Raw genomic sequence first — 17,651 nt, 5'->3', positions numbered from 1 at the left:
CATTTAGCAAGACTGTGAAATAACCTCCTTTTTGGAAATATTTAACTAACATATATGCTGTAACAATTCTTAAAGAAAGGTTGAAGAATGAATATTACCAGATACCATATATGACTACATTTTTTGTGGCCAGTTGTATATTTAAATAAATGATTGATGTTATGCTGATCTTTTCAATAATCAATAGCTAAGAGTTTCTGTAACTTTCTCATATTTGTGGCTATTTTGAGGTAATATCTTACAGATACAATTCATTCAATAATCTGCTTAAATGACAAACCTAATTAGTAGGGATAATGAAGCTCACATTGGCAAAGTTAATTGAGGCTAAATAAAAATTGTAAGTTCACTGTATTTTAAGCACTAGAAAATTGCATTACTTTGGAAAATGTATTGATTAAAATTTATAAAACATTCATACAAGATTATGCTATTCTGACACTGAAATTTTATTTTTTTATGTTTTCCCTGAAGTCAAAACTTGGAATAATAATGAGGGATACTCAACCTCATCCTACATTTTTAAAACATTTATCCAGAAAGAGTGTAATTGTAATTCACGGAGCCAAATTCTTCCTGATATTTGTGTACTATTATCAATTGAGAGAGAGAAGTCCAAAATTTACTGAAAAACAAATAAAACAGCTTATTAAAAAATACTGAGGCAATTTTGACTTTGTAGGAAAGTTGTGGAATTACTATTTCCTCCCCTCATGCTGAAACATTTATGATTTCCTAGCTTAATTGGAAATATTTGAATATACTGAAGTTTATTTTATACTGTTTATTATACTTGAATATATTTGAATTATAAATATTGAATATATTTGAATTATAAATATTGAATATATTTGAATTATAAATATTGAATATATTCGAATTATAAATATTGAATTATATTTGAATATACTGAAGTTTATTTTATACTGACTTGATTGATGATTGTGAGTTCTAGATACCATAAACTGTAGTCTGGGAATTAAAAGAACTGTAAATGAATTACAAAAGAGGAGTTTATGCTGATATTATCAGATAATGGAGCTCTCCACATAACTCTTACAAACTCCTTAGTGGTTAATATAAATGTTTGCAATCTGCATGTAAACATTGATTATCAATATCAGAGGTAAACACAAGTTTTCTGTAAAAGGGCAATATATCAATAATCTAGAATTTGCAGACCATAGTGTCCCTGTTGAAACTATTCAACTCTCCATCTTTGTAATACGAATGCTGCTATAAGCATTGTGTGAATGGAAGGGCTCAGGCATGTCCAATAAAACTTTTTGTTTTTTCTTTGTAATGCTATGTTACATTATCTTTTTTTTTTTACTTTACAATATTTTATTGGTTTTGCCATACATTGACATGGATCCACCATAGGTGTACACGTGTTCCCCATCCTAAACCCCCCTCCCACCTCCCTCCCCACACTATCTCTCTGGGTCACCCCAGTGCACCAGCCCCGAGCACCAGGTATCATGCATTGAATCTGGACTGGCGATTCATTTCACATATGATAATATACATGTTTCAATGCCATTCTTCCAAACCATCCCACCCTCGCCCTCTCCCTCAGAGTCCAAAAGACTGTTCTATACATCTGTGTTTCTTTTGCTGTCTCACATACAGGGTTATCATTACCATCTTTCTAAATTCCATATATATGAGTTAGTATACTGTATTGGTGTTTTTCTTTCTGGCTTACTTCACTCTGTATAATAGGCTCCAGTTTCATTCACCTCATTAGAACTGATTCAAATGCATTCTTTTTAATGGCTGAGTAATATTCCATTGTGTATATGTACCACAGCTTTCTTTAACAAAAATAGGAACTGGGCCAAATTTGGCCCATAAACCTTAGTTCACTCACCCTGTTTTAGACTTTTGCCATAAACATTAACCCATATGCTATTTTCTTTATTTAATATGGGCTAATTTGATTGAAATGTGAAAATTCAATAATAGATGTAAGTTTTAATTTTAACTCCAGATCTTTTTATTATGAAGGTAAATTAGCATAATCTTATAAATTATTTCCAGAGGAAAAGATGAGACAAGCATTTCTAACTCAGTTTTGGAGATTTTTATTCTTGATATCAAAACATAATGTAAGAAATTAAATATAATCAACAATTTGAACCCTAAATTAAAAGATAAAGTACTAAAAGTATCAAAACTAGCATTTCATGTTACATATGATTTTATCCCAAAGGTAATTTATCTGTAGAAAGCTTATTTGTGGAATCAGTTACATTAAAGATATACCTGTGGTGGATTCATTTTGATATTTGGCAAAACTAATACAATTATGTAAAGTTTAAAAAATAAAATAAAAAAAATAAATAAAGCTGAAAATCAAAGGTTGAAAAAAGAAAATCACATATCCTTGAACAAAATGCAATAACCAGTCATGATTCTTAACAGTCTCTTAGTAAAATACAACAGAATATTTTTTTCTTGGTAGCATAAATAACCTGATGACATCATCACAACTAGATATGCTCTATGTTCCTTGTTTAACTCAATTGGAACAAGTTAAGGCAAAATGATATTTTGGGACAACTGGGTACCTCTGAGTATTGCAAGATGATAAATAATATCAAAGACCTTGGTTAATTTTACTAGCTTGAAAATTGCATTATGGTTAAGCAAAAATCAAACATGTATTTTAGGAATTTATACTGAAAATATACAGGGATGAAAAAGTACTCTATTTCAGTTCTGGTTTAATATATATTAATAAAATTCTTTAAAGTTTTAAAAAAAGAGTTAATGCAAATATTTTAAGAGCCCTCATAATTATTGAGTCTGCTTGATCTGTAAATGAAACTTATTTCTCCAGTTCTCTATCTTAGTGTATATTTGATAATATTCATAAGTTAAGAATGATAGCTAACAATTTTAATGTTTTAAACAGTAGCCAAGTCTTGATAAAATCAGTTATAAAATGAGAACTATCACCATAACTCCTTTCATTTAGTACTCTGTTGGAAGGTCTATCCATGGAACTATCATAAAAAAACTAAATATAAATAAAAGTATTGGAAAGGAATAAACAAATGTGTCATTCATTGCAAATAACACAATTTTCCTCCTAGGTCCTTAGTGTCTTACACTAAATATTTCTTTTAGTGGAAAGTTTCCTTTCCCAGATATTTGCATGGTTAGCACCCTCCACTCCTTTAGGTCTCTGTTCAAATGTCACCTCAATGACAAACATCCACCCCAATGACATTTTTTAATATTACAGTATCTCCCTACTTCCAAGATTTTTCAGTTTTCTCTTCTTTTACAAACTATTCATTAACATATGATATACCATATATATAGTTTACTAGTCAATTATGTTCAGGTTTATTGTCTGTATTCTCTTACATCCCTTACCCCATGAAAGCAGGGGCCTTTATCTACTTTGTAGATGAACTGATGCACTCCCAGCAGTGGTGTGCTGGAGCTTGCCTGGACCACATCCTGGGAGCCAATGGTTGCAAGTCTGTTCTCACCTCTGAGTTCAGTAAGGGTACACTGATAGCTTGAAATTTGCCATGGTGAGAGACTTCACCTTTATTTGTGTATCCAAGTAGTGATTCTTTTTATATTTTCTTTCTCAAATTCTTTACCAATAATACATGTTGCAATCAGTTGTTAAGGTTCTGTTGACTAACAGGGATTGACTCTGCACATAAATTATTTAAATATGTTTATTTATTTTACATTTATTGAATATCCACTGCATGGCTGACAGATGTTCTAAATGAGAAGGACTATCGATTTCTGGTAAATGTTTAAAAACTGCCTCTCTGGAGTTGTACAAATACAAATCTATTTGTAGAGACTCATTGTTTCTATGATCCAAACTCAAAATACAAGGGATATAAGCACATTAACTCTCTTAAGGGTAAATCCAGAATTTCTGGGAGAAAAAAGTATATTCCTTAAACATAATCATACAAGTGAAGTGAGTGAAGTGAAGGCGCTTAGTCGTGTCCAACTCTTTGGGACCCCATGGACTGTAGCCTACCAGGCTCCTCCCTCCATGGGATTCTCCAAGCAAGAATACTGGAGTGGGTTGGCATTTCCTTCTTCAGGGGATCTTCCCGACCCAGGGATCAAACCCCGGTCTCCTGCATTCCAGGCAGATGCTTTAACCTCTGAGCCACCAGGGAAGCCCCAATCATACAAGAGTCAAATCTAAATTAAATTTTCATGCACTCATATCACATGCTGTTTCTGAAGTTGCCTCATGTATCTCAGTCATTTTGCCTTTTTACATTTTTGTATCCATATTTACAAAACTGACTCACATCTATCTTTTAATGATGCCTCATTGGCACTCTCTTTGCTTAGATTCCCCTGGGCTAACAGGAGACAGATAAAATAAATCCATTTCCATGTGTATGACATACAAAGAAAAGAACATTCCTATTTTCTGTTTTTCAAAGTAGAATTTGTAGAATATGTTAGGCTCTGAAGCCTAAGGAAAATGTTACTTAAATTGTATAGATAGATTATCATAGAATTACAAAATATTCATTTAAAATCTTTGCATTAGTACAAAGAAAATGTCTTAGTAAGTACTGTTTCTTATTATATAAAAAGGAGCAAGTGTACGAAGTACTTTATGAGTCTGCCCAGGTGTAATTAAGTTTTTACACGGAGCTTGGGTAACAGACAAAGAGCAACTATGCATTGCATTATAATGAAAATATTCCTCAAATTTTGCAGCAGCAGGAATGAAGGCTATTGTGGGTCAAATATTACCAGTCTAACCATAATGAGAACTATAAACCTTGAGAGCCATGACAAAGTTAAAACACCATACTTGATTTGAGAGTACAAAAGAAACCAAATAAGTTGCCAACTCAATTCACCAACTCTGAATTTACATAAATATGGAAGTAATCAGACTTTAAAATTTGAGACTAAATCATCAAGAAGAACCAGGGAGTAAGTATCTTTGTTATTTTCCAGTATAATAATATGATTCCTTTTCATTAAAATGTTTTAAAATAGTATTTGTTTATGGGTTTGTGAATTCAAAACCTTTTTGATATTAAAATGTGATTATTTACTAACGAGAAGACTATTTATAGAGTCCTAAAGAACCAGCACAGCAATAAGTCTAGGGCTTTTCATTAACTTTTCTTAAGTTAAATGGTTTTCTGTTACAGAAATGAAATGACATTTTCTATATAAAGGAATCGGAGAAGGTAATGGCACCCCACTCCAGTACCCTTGCTTGGAAAATCCCATGGACAGAGGAGCTTGTTAGGCTGCAATCCAAGGAGTCGTAAGAGTCGGACACGACTGAGCACTTCACTTTCACGCATTGGAGAAGGAAATGGCAACCCACTCCACTGTTCTTGCCTGGAGAATCCCAGGGATGGGGGAGCCTGGTGGGCTGCCGTCTATGGGGTCGCACAGAGTCGGACAAGACTGAAGTGACTTAGCATAGCATAGCATGTAAAGGAATATCTGCTTCCCAGTAAAAGTTTTGACCATGTACTTGATCACTTTCTAAAGCAATATTGTAAAACAAAAGAAAACTGATGTGCTCAATGCATGCACTAAACTATTTTTAGACAATATTTATTTTAGTAGCAGAAGTTACACTCTCTTGTCCTTCCGGCCTGTTATCAGAAATAGAAAACAATGATGTGGGAAAGGGTTGCATCAACCAAACCCATAAGAAAGGAGAGAACACCAAAAAAATATTCCCATGGAAAACACATATTCTAAAGTGAGATATTTACTATGTCCACGAGTCATTTAAACTTGTGAAAGTGTCCTAAACAAAGTGGGCCTCAGTTTTTCAAAATATAAATGTGGAAGAGGGCTAAATAGCCTCTGTAAGGTTATAAACTCTGTATTTAGATTATCTACAAAGCATACTGGTTTTTATAATACTGAGGAAAGGAGAAGAATAAATTAAATTTTATCATATTATCACCAAAGAAGCTAAATATTTTAAAGAATAATTTGAAGTCTTAATAAAGAAAACAGTAGAAGAAATGTCCCAGTTTAAATGTTAACATGTTAACTTTTATTTCATCCATGGCCTGTGAGAGTGTATTTTTGAAGATGAGAGCTTAATATTTAACTTCAGATAATATTCATTACTTGAATGAAAGTTTGAAAGGAAAGTGGAGAAGTTTCTGTATGGAAAAAGAGGTTTTCAATGTCAAACACTACTTCATGATGGAAGCTTTAAACTTTTGTATTCTATCCGCAAATATCTTTTACCATTTTTTATGTCCTATAGGAGAGCATATTGGAGAAGAAAATGGCAACCCACTCGAGTACTCTTGCTTGGAAAATTTGATTGGACAGAGGAGCCTGGTAGGCTACAGTCCATAGGGTTGCAAAGAGTCAGACATGACTGAGCAACTTCAGGGAGAGCATACATTTTCTGTTCTAATGAGGGAGAAAAGAATCAGAAATGAAAAACCACACAAGACCCACAGAATTCATTCTTCTGTGGCTATCAGATGACCCAGAGCTTCCGATTGTGATTTTTCTCTTTTTAATCATCACATATATATTAAGTGTCACTGGAAATTTGACCATCATCATTCTCACCTTGGTGGACTCCCATCTACAGACACCTATGTATTTTTTCCTCAGGAACTTCTCTATATTAGAAATCTCCTTTACAACTGTCTGTATTCCTAGATTTCTGGGCACAATTATCACCAAGGACAAAGCAATTTCATACAACAATTGTACAGCTCAGCTGTTTTTATTCATTTTCTTGGGTATCACTGAATTTTATCTTCTAACTGCCATGTCCTATGATCGCTATGTAGCTATCTGCAAACCTCTGCATTACACAACCATCATGAACAACAGAGTATGTGTATTGCTTGTCTTTTGTGCTTGGCTGGCAGGGTTCTTAAACATCTTCCCACCTGTTATACTTTTTCTCCAGTTAGATTACTGTGATTCTAATATCATTGATCACTTTGCTTGTGACTATTTCCCTCTCTTGCAACTATCCTGCTCAGACACATGGCTCCTTGAAGTGATTGGTTTTTACTCTGCAATAGTGATTCTGCTTTTTACTTTGGCATTAATAATTCTATCCTACATGTTCATCATCAAGACAATTCTGAGGCTGCCTTATGCCAGTCAGAGAAAAAAGGCTTTTTCTACATGCTCCTCTCACATGATTGTCATTTTCATCTCTTATGGAAGCTGTATATTTGTGTATATCAACCCTTCAGCAAAAGAAAAGACATCCTTGATGAAAGGTGTAGCAATTCTGGATACTTCTGTTGCTCCTATGATGAATCCGTTTATATATACACTGAGGAACCAGCAAGTGAAGCAAGCCTTTAAGGATACCATCCAAAAGTTTATCTTTTTCTCCAGTAAATGCAACTAACTGCAGCATTAAAAAATAAAGTTCTGGTCAATTATTTCTTCATTCATATTCTCTCAAAACTCTTTCACTACAGTTATATGATTCCTTTTTATTTATTCCTTTTCTGAACTTCCCCACACGTTGAACCAAATAAATTGAATAAAGCTGAATATTGCTTCAGAATTTTCTGTAAACTGATTTTTATTCGTATGTATTTGATGAAGTATAAAATGTTACAACATAAGCCATTTTGTTTGAGAAAAAGAATCTCAGGAATAATGTGGATTTCTGAAATTTTCACTCTTCAGTTCAGTTCAGTTCAGTTCAGTAACTCAGTCCTGTACGACTCTTTACGACCCCATGAACTGCAGCACACCAGCTTCCCTGTCCATTACGAACTCCCGGAGTTCACTCAAACTCATGTCCATTGAGTCGGTGATGCCATCCAGCCATCTCATCCTCTGTTGTCCCCTTCTCCTCCCACCCTCCTTCCTTCCCAGCATCAGGGTTTCTTCAAATGAGTCAGTTCTTCACATTAGGTGGCCAAAGTATTGAAGTTTCAGCTTCAACATCAGTCCTTCAAATGAATATTCAGGAATGATTTCCTTTAGGATGGACTATTTGGATTGCTTTGCTGTCCACAGAACTCTCAAGAGTCTTCTCCAACACAACATTTCAAAAGCATCAGTTCTTAAGCACTCAGCTTTCTTTATAGTCCAACTCTCACATCCATAAATGACTACTGGAAAAACCCTAGCTTTGACTAGATGGACCTATTAGTCATACTACCTTATTTTAAATAAGAAATAATATATGGGTCAATGTTTAGTAAAATTCTAAGACAGGAGGTTGGTGGACGATCCATTGCTCACTGGGAAATTTGACCCACCACCTATTTTTGTTAAAAGTTTTATTGAACACACCTGAGCCCTTTCATTTACATGTTGTTCATAGCTGCATCAAAAATAAAGACAGGAAGAACTGAGTAATGAATCAGGGACACTATGCCTACAAACTCTAAATTATTAATGTATTACCCTTTTACATAAAAAGTTTGTGTTGATCCCTGCTATTGATAATCAAAATGATTATACTGATAGCAAACATTTAAACTAAACACTAAAGAGTTTGTATAGAATGATGTAGAGTGCTGCATTATCTGAAAATATCAGCGTAGGCTCCTTCACAAATTTTGTAAAATTATTACAGATCTTTTAATTCCTAGAACAAACCTATCTACTATTTATGGTATATTTTTATTGAGTGAATAAGAACTCACAACCCTCAATCAAGTCTAAACTTCAGTATTTTCACATGCTTCCAATCAAGCTTAGAAATTATAAATGTTTCAGCATGAGGGAAGGAGAAAGTAATGGCATGATTTCCCTACAACATGGAAATATCAGTATTATTTTTGTAAGTTGTTTTTCTTGTGTTTCATCAAATGATAGATCTAAGACTCTCAACTGAGTATGGTATGTGAATATCAGGAAAAACTTGCCTCTGAATTATGGTTACAGTCTTTGTATAATAATGGTTTAAAAGTGAGGGATCTGTTTCCTATCCTGAACACATGTATACCTGTGGCGGATTCATGTTGATATATGGCAAAACCAATACAATATTGTAAAGTTAAAAAATAAAATAAAAAAACAAAAAAAAATGAGGGATGAGTTTGAGTACCTTTCATCATTATATAAATTTTTGACTTCAGGGAAAACAGAAACGAAAAAAATGTTCAGGGCCAGAATTGCATGATCTTGTATGATTATTCATATATATTCTAATCAGTACATTCTCCAATATGATAATGCTTAAATAAGCATTTTTAACAAAAACCCTCAAGTTTATATATGGTAAAACTTTGCTCTTGTTACCTTCATTACTCCTATTAATTAGGCATATCACTTAGAGAGGCAATTAAAAGAATTGTATGTACAAGCTATTATCTCAGAATAGTCACAAACATAAGAAAGTTATAACACCCCTTAGCTACTGATTATCAAAAGATCAGCTTAACATCAAGCTTTTATTTAAATATACAACTGACCACAGGAAATGCGGTCATCTTTGGTATCCAGTAATATTTATTTTGCCAGCTACAAATTGGCACTTGCCATGAGTGCTTGCCATCTGTCTCTACAAGGGTTAAATCATGTGCTGTGCAGCTGCTGATGTTCAACACCGCCTGAAGAAGTTCAGTGTGGAGAGCAGGAGTGAGGGACTTTGTGCTTTGGGAAAACTGGCAGGACAGGCCTTCAGATAGTTAAACAGTCTCAGGAGCTGATTTTATGAGCCCAATTCTTGTATCTCCTCATATCAAGAAAAACACTAAAATTCTTGATGGTAACAATTGTTTCTCATAACTAGCAGACTTTTCATAAGACCAGCAGAAACTTTCTACAAAAAGAAATGTGCTTGAATACATGTACTCCTTTTTTACCAAATCACATATATACTGTCCTTCCCCTATACCTCTTTAGATCTGTTTCTCACAGATATCTGAGGTCTGTCTCCCGGATTGCAATCCTCATATTACCCCAAATAAAATTTAACTTGCAACTCTCACATTGTGAATTGTTTTTAATTGATAATTTCTTCAGGCTATTTAAAAGAATTATTATGATACATATGTTAATTTTAGAGTTCCCCAAGAAGTGGAGACTATTTCATAGTTTTCCCTAATAGCTTTCATAGTTTCCTTCATTATAATAGTTTTTGAGTTGATAAATTATACAGAAAATGTTAAACTCAGTAATGAGAAAAGTTATTTGATTTCTCAAGAAAGTGTAATTACATCATTCTTTTAAGTTGTACAGTTTTTCATGTAGTTACTAAATTGGCCACGTATGAAAAGTAGAGTATATGCAATGTTCTAATGAGACTGTCAGATTATGTTTATTATCCCTGTGTGGTAATAAAAAATAAGGTTAAACATGATACAATATTTACTCAATTACTGAAAAGAGTAATTCTGGTAAAATCACAAAATGTTTTTTTCTCTTGCATTTTGAAATTTCACCAGAAGAAAAGTGCATGAGAGAAGGTTTGCAATCTGAATGGAAAAAAAATGTGTACGTATATATATGTACATATGAAGAGTTCAAATTTAAATGGCAAAAATAAAATACACATATGCAAATATCCTTAGTAAACTGCTGACAATAAAATTATAAATGATGAAAATGAATCTAGGGAGGCTGTGTGGATATTAAGAGATTTTGAAAAACCTGGATTTTAATTTAATTGCTCTTCATTCATATGCCTCTAATTCATGAAACAGGGACTTTTATATTTTCATTTCCTTGAGAAAAACATAGTCTTCCTTGCCACGTCCATGAAGGCTCTCTTGACTTGCTGATTCCTAAGAGTGTAGATAAAGGGGTTCAGCATGGGTGCTACTGAGGTATTTAGCACAGCCACTCCCTTGCTCAAAGAGACCCTGTCTTTTGCAGATGGATTCACATACATGAAAATGCAGCTGCCATAAGAGATGGAGATGACAATCATGTGGGACGAACATGTGGAAAAGGCCTTTGTCCTCTGAGTGGTAGAAGGGATCCTCAAAATTGTTCTGATAACATATGTGTAGGACAGAATTATTAATGCTAAAGTGAACAATAGAATAAACACAGCACAGGAAAACCCCAGTATCTCTAGGAATTTGGTGTCTGAACAAGAAAGGTATAATAAAGGGAAATAATCACAAGTAAAATGGTTGATAACATTGGACTTACAGTAATCAATCTGTATGAAGAACATGAGTAATGGGAATATAATTAAGAATGAAGTCAGCCAAGAGGCCAAGACAAGCAGCGTGCAGACTCTGTAATTCATGATGGTCATGTAATGCAGTGGTTTGCAGATGGCAATGTAGCGGTCATAGGACATGGCAACCAGAAGGTAAAACTCAGTGACTCCCAAGAAAATGAAAAAAAATAACTGAGTCATACAATTATTAAAAGAGATGGTTTTATCTCCTGTAATAATGGTGGCCAAGAACTTGGGAATAGTGACAGTTGTGAATGAAACTTCCAATGTGGAGAAACTCCTGAGGAAGAAATACATGGGGGTCTGGAGGTGGATATCCAGCAGGGTCAGGGTGATAATGGTCAAGTTCCCAGTGATGCTGAGCATGTAGGTGATGAGCAGAAAGACAAAGATCAAAACCTGAAGTTGTGGGTCGTCCGACAGTCCCAGGAGGATAAATTCTCTTATTTCTGTATTGTTTCTCATTTTACTTCTTTTAATTAACCTTCAGGAGAAAACACAAAGGGAAGACACAGAAAAGGGGATTATCCATGTCTAACAATGGGATTTGTCTCTGAAAGTAAACTTACTATGCCATGCTAACATAATTCAGGAGATTTTTAAAAACAAGTTAATAAAAATAGGTAACTTAAAGTAAGTTTTTATTATATGCCAGTATGTGTGTTTCACATAGAATATTTCTTTATCAAATCCCTGTTTTACAGGTTGCAATCAGAGTAGAAATAATTTTAAAAAATCTTATCCAAATCACAAACCTGAATTGAAAAAGCAGGGATTATCACCTAGATCTTTCTAAAACCTAGCAAATACAGTAAAATAAATGTTACCTGTTGACTTGTAAAATGCCCCACCACCCACTCTTAGAGGATTCCCTCCTGTTGGGAAAGACTTCGTCTTTTTTCAAGCCCCATAAAATCATCCTATCCTAGTTTGTGTAAGCTGGTTCCTTGTATTGTTATTCTCTACTGTAATATAGAAAACCTAAATGTGTTAGAAAAAAGTCACCCAGTGAATATGTCTCCAAAATAAAAGTCATTGGAATGAAATCTTTAATAACATGACAGTTTTCTATGTTTCCACTCAGACTCATATTACCTTCCCAACCTCCTACTCCTCTTCTGAGGCCCCAGATAATGGAATAAAGGAATCCAGACAATGGATTTGCTTCAGCAGTCTTCTCAGATATTCGACAGTCAAGAGAGGAGGCAGAGTGGACGTTTAGTAGATTGCATCTGTGTTATGTGTTAAGGAAACCAAAATGTGTTGTTCAGTCTCCAAATCGTGTCTGACTCATTGTGACCCCGTGGACTGCAGCATGCCAGACTTCCCTGTTCATCACTGTCTCCCAGAGTTTGCTCAAGTTCATGTCTATTGCATTAGTGAGGTCATCCATGCCATCATGCCATGGTGATGCCATTCCTCTGACATCCTCTTCTCTTTCTGCCCTCAATCTTTCCCAGCATCATAGTCTTTTCCAATGAGTCAGCTGTTGGCATCAACTGGCAAAATTATTGAAGCTTTCAGTAGATAGCAATAACGGAGCTGCTCTGCTACATCAGTCAGCTCAGTTCAGTTCAGTTGCTCAGTCCTGTCCGACTCTTTGGGACTCCATGAATTGCAGCATGCCAGGCGTCCCTGTCCATCACCAACCCCTGGAGTTCACTCAGACTCACGTACATCGAGTCAGTGATGCCATCCAGCCATCTCATCCTCTGTCATCCCCTTCTTATCCTGACCCCAATCCCTCCCAGCATCAGAGTCTTTTCCAATGAGTCAACTCTGCATGACATGGCCAAAGTACTGGAGTTTCAGCTTTAGCATCATTCCTTCCAAAGAAGACCCAGGACTCATCTTTAGAATGGACTGGTTGGACCTCCTTGCAGTCCAAGGGACTCTCAAGAGTCTTCTCCAACACCACAGTTCAAAAGCATCAAGTCTTCAGTGCTCAGCTTTCCTCACAGTCGAACTCTTATATTCATACATAACTACTGGGAAAACACAGCCTTGACTAGATGGAACTTTGTTGATTCCTATGCAGCTCTGCTACATAGGAAATCCCAAACCAGAATTAGGTCATCTACGAATGGTTTAGCACCAGGTTCCCTACAAATTGGGGCACAGTGTTGGGTGAAGGGGTGACTACCTTTCTGGCTGCACCCAGTCCCAGGATGAAGGGCTCTCTGCATCTGACCCTGGTCCCAAAGAACAGGGTGGTGCTCCCTTAGGGACCCCAGGGAGTCCTGCCAGGAGGGATGTTGAGGGGCCAGCTATCCAAGGCCAATCAAGGTTCCTGTGATGCTGACATATCATTCTGCATGGGCAGGATTCTCACTTAGAGGTATTCAGTCATAATCCCACAGATGGTTGCTTCACTCCATTGGCTCTTCAGCTAAGCTCTCAACCAAAGTATATGAATATCTGAAAACAAACATTACCTTCCAAAGAATAGTTTTTCTTCAAAATTTATGCCATCTAAATGTTACTAGTATTCTCTCTCCGTTTCTGTTTCTCAGCCATGTCCAACACTTTGCAGCCCCATTGACTGTAGCCCACCAGGCTCCTCTGCCCATAGAATTTTCCAGGCAAGAATACTGGAGTGCAGGTGCCATCTTCTACTTCAGGGGATCTTCCCCATCCAAGTATTGAACCCAAGTCTTTCAAATCTTGCGTTGGCAAACAGATTATTTACCAACTGTGACACCTGGGAAGCATCTACATTAATCTTCTCTTAATAGAATCTCTATTTTGTCAATGTATTAGTATAAACATGAAATAGCAATGAAAACCTTTATTTTGTCATTCGAATTAACAGCAATAATAATGAATTTATGTTAAAAGGAAGCTGAGTTCCCTCAATAAATTCAGGCAACCCAGAATTTGATACATATTTACAAATATAAAAGTCATTGTTCTCAGTTAACAAAAAGCATCTGTAATTAACAACTGTGTCTAAGAGTCATACATGACTGAGTGACTGAACTGAACTGAACTGATGACTCTGATGTGTAAACCACTTCTGGAATGTGAGGTGTTAACTATTCCTGGGATGGTTTTGGTAAAGTAATGAAGAATATATCCAAATTTCTAAGACATAATTTCCGAGGTTTTTTTTTTCCCCTTACATCTCATTCAAGCTTTTTTTCCCTTAGTCCCATGGAACTTAGAATAACAAGTTACATATTCCTTTCTGTCCCTTCCTTTGTAATTAATTCTAGTGTCTTGGATAAAGGCTTCCCAGGTGGCACTGGTTTTAAAGTACATGCCTGCCATTCAGGAGACATAAGAGATGTGGGTTCCATCTTTAGGTTGGGAAGATGCCCTGGAGGAGGGCATGGCAATCCATTCCAGTATTCAGCCTGGAGAATCTCCATGTACAAAGGAGCCTGGCAGGCTACAGTCCATAGAGTCTCAAAGAGTCAGACACGACTGAAGTGACTTAGCAACAATGTCTTGGATCTCATTGTCGAAACAGGCATGTGGCTCATTGAAAGTGAAAATTAACCTATATGATAAACAAATGCTGGCCATTGTGTTAAATAAGATAACTGGAAGTGATTTTCAGGACACACATGCTATTCCATAGTAAAGTGTAAGCATGGCTTCTTTGAGAAAAGATCACTAGCATTGCCCAAATTCACCAATTTAAAAAAGAGAGAAGTCTCTTAAAAAAGAAGAGAGAAGTCAATTTAGAAAGATGGTAACAATAACCCTGTGTACGAGACAGCAAAAGAGACACCGATGTATAGAACAGTCTTATGGACTCTGTGGGAGAGGGAGAGGGTGGGAAGATTTGGGAGAATGGCATTGAAACATGTAAAATATCATGTATGAAATGAGTTGCCAGTCCAGGTTCGATGCACGATACTGGATGCTTGGGGCTGGTGCACTGGGACGACCCAGAGGGATGGAATGGGGAGGGAGGAGGGAGGAGGGTTCAGGATGGGGAACACATGTATACCTGTGGCGGATTCATTTTGATATTTGGCAAATCTAATACAGTTATGTTAAGTTTAAAAATAAAATAAAATTTAAAAAAAAAAAGAAAAAAAAAAAAAGAAAAAAAATTGTAAAAGCCATAAAAAAAAAATAAAAAAAAATAAAAAAGTGACAATTTTTAAATGTTTATTAAAGATCACATTCCTTATTTTATATAAATTTTGAGACATGAGTGGGAAGCTCTATAAATTCCACAATATAATTGGAAACAAATTAGCTTCTCACATTCTCTATGTGTACTGAATTTTTTCTTCATAACTTTAAGACTCCTAAGGAAATCATAAGTAATTCTATGAACACATATATCCTCAAGGCAGTTTGCACCCTTTGCATACAACATAGTATTCCACTTCCTTTTCTTTTCCTTTCACTTGAGGATCTTTTTCTTGGTGTTATGTTTATAAGCTAGAATCACTTGTCACAGAAGAGAACAGAATATTTATTAAATTTGATATCTTGGGTAATTTTTTATAGAACAATTCATTCCATTCCTGATTGTGTTTGCTGACATCTAATACCATGGAAAAACATCATCATGACTATAAGGGGGAAAAAAAAAAAAAAACACCTCATAAGAGTCAATTTAGATTGTTTCCAGATTATTACTTTATGACTGCCTTTGCTAGTCCTACAATTAGTACAGAGTCCTGTTTCTCTCAGTCCTCTAATTAAAAAAAAAAAAAAAATCCTTGTTTCTTTCTTAATGGAAAAGGGATATCAAATCAAAGCACCAATAAGTATGAATAGGAATAATGAGGGGAAAACTGTGAAGACCTAAGTCACTCTCAAAATCTGTATAATTTCCTAGAAATGTTGCTTCTCCCCTAATTGTCTCAGTTTTAACTATTATCTATGTCTGAAGATAATTTTTAACTTAAAAAGGAAATAAATTCTTATAAAAATATGGCATCAGGACTTAACTTTAGTTAAAAACGTGTGAGACTATTAGGGATTTGTATTCCAGGAGAAATTATTAAAAATACAACTCTCTAAGTTATAGATTTCTTTTCCACTATGAACTTGACTATAATATAATAATAAGGAATTATTATGAGGGCTAATTTAATTAAAGGAAAAGTGAAATTATATAAAAATTTTAAAGCGTGCATTCCCAGAGTAAATACTATTTTTATTATTATTCCTAAAAGTAAAATCAATTATTACCTTTGAGGAAGATGATCCCAATATAAAAAATAATAACCATTTTTGAGGAAACTCGTTTGAGAGACAATGCTAAGATTTATGCAGTTATCAAACACCTCAGATATGCAGATGACACCACCCTCATGGCAGAAAGTGAAGAGGAACTAAAAAGCCTCTTGATGACAGTAAAAGTGGAGAGTGAAAAAGTTGGCTTAAAGCTCAACGTTCAGAAAACGAAGATCATGGAATCCGGTCCCATCACGTCATGGGAAATAGATGGGGAAACAGTGTTAGACTTTATTTTTCTGGGCTCCAAAGTCACTGCAGATGGTGACTGCAGCCATGAAATTAAAAGATGCTTACTCCTTGGAAGGAAAGTTATGACCAACCTAGATAGCATATTCAAAAGCAGAGACATTACTTTGCCAACAAAGGTCCATCTAGTCAAGGCTATGGTTTTTCCAGTGGTCATGTATGGATGTGAGAGTTGGACTGTGAAGAAGGCTGAGTGCCGAAGAATTGATGCTTTTGAACTGTGGTGTTGGAGAAGACTCTTGAGAGTCCCTTGGACTGCAAGGAGATCCAACCAGTCCATTCTGAAGGAGATCAGCCCTGGGATTTCTTTGGAAGGAATGATGCTAAAGCTGAAACTCCAGTACTTTGGCCACCTCATGGGAAGAGTTGACTCATTGGAAAAGACTCTGATGCTGGGAGGGATTGGGGGCAGGAGGAGAAGGGGACAACAGAGGATGAGATGGCTGTATGGTATCACTGACTCAATGGATGTGAGTCTGAGTGAACTCCGGAAGCTGGTTATGGACAGGGAGGCCTGGCATGTTGTGACTCATGGCAAAGAGTCGGAAAGAGTCAGACATGACTGAGAGACTGATCTGATCTGATCTGAATCTGATCTGACTCATTACAATAGCTTTGTGTAATGTTTGAATAACCTAACAATGAGAGGCTAAATATTAAACAAAATCATATAGCTAGTAAGTGGTCAAATTGGTATTCTAAATTCTTTCTGCTTGAACCAAAGTATGTGTTATTTATCAAACATATATTCAATGAGGAGGACCAAAATCAAAGAGTAATTTTCTAACAATGAATAAATAATTAGTAAGACAAACAGAAAGTATTAATGTGCTCATTCTTCATAACTCTTGATATTTACAGAAAGGAAAGGCAACTCCAAATTATTCATCTCCATGTAATGAAAAGTTAAGCTAAGAATGTATATATCAATGCTAAGAAAAAGTTGTCATTGGCTTTTACTTTACAGTCTTACCTCTTTTTGTACAAATGCATCATTTCAGGTGACTGAAGCTATTTTAAAAACTTGGTCACTATTTCAATTTTAGGATAAGATATCAAA

At 35.4% G+C, this 17,651-nt stretch overlaps 2 protein-coding genes across 2 annotated transcripts; one reads left to right on the top strand and one right to left on the bottom strand.

Moving 5' to 3' along the window:
- The first annotated feature begins 6,442 nt into the window (after positions 1-6,442).
- LOC129641539 (olfactory receptor 6C3-like) lies at positions 6,443-7,723 on the top strand. Its single transcript, XM_055566229.1, has one exon. It carries the CDS (start codon positions 6,443-6,445, stop codon positions 7,385-7,387), a length of 945 nt encoding a protein of 314 aa, XP_055422204.1. The 3' UTR covers positions 7,388-7,723.
- A 2,940-nt stretch (positions 7,724-10,663) lies between these two features.
- LOC129641538 (olfactory receptor 6C1-like) lies at positions 10,664-11,602 on the bottom strand. Its single transcript, XM_055566228.1, has one exon. It carries the CDS (start codon positions 11,600-11,602, stop codon positions 10,664-10,666), a length of 939 nt encoding a protein of 312 aa, XP_055422203.1.
- Between the last annotated feature and the right edge of the window lie 6,049 nt (positions 11,603-17,651).

The sequence above is a fragment of the Bubalus kerabau genome, chromosome 1 (genome assembly GCF_029407905.1).
Source record: "Bubalus kerabau isolate K-KA32 ecotype Philippines breed swamp buffalo chromosome 1, PCC_UOA_SB_1v2, whole genome shotgun sequence".
NCBI lineage: Eukaryota > Metazoa > Chordata > Mammalia > Artiodactyla > Bovidae > Bubalus > Bubalus kerabau.
This window is presented reverse-complemented; position numbering and strand designations above follow the sequence as displayed.

Coding starts and splice junctions, on each gene's coding strand:
- LOC129641538 (XM_055566228.1), bottom strand. CDS start 11,602: ATGAGAAACAATACAGAAATAAGAGAATTTATCCTCCTGGGACTGTCG.
- LOC129641539 (XM_055566229.1), top strand. CDS start 6,443: ATGAAAAACCACACAAGACCCACAGAATTCATTCTTCTGTGGCTATCA.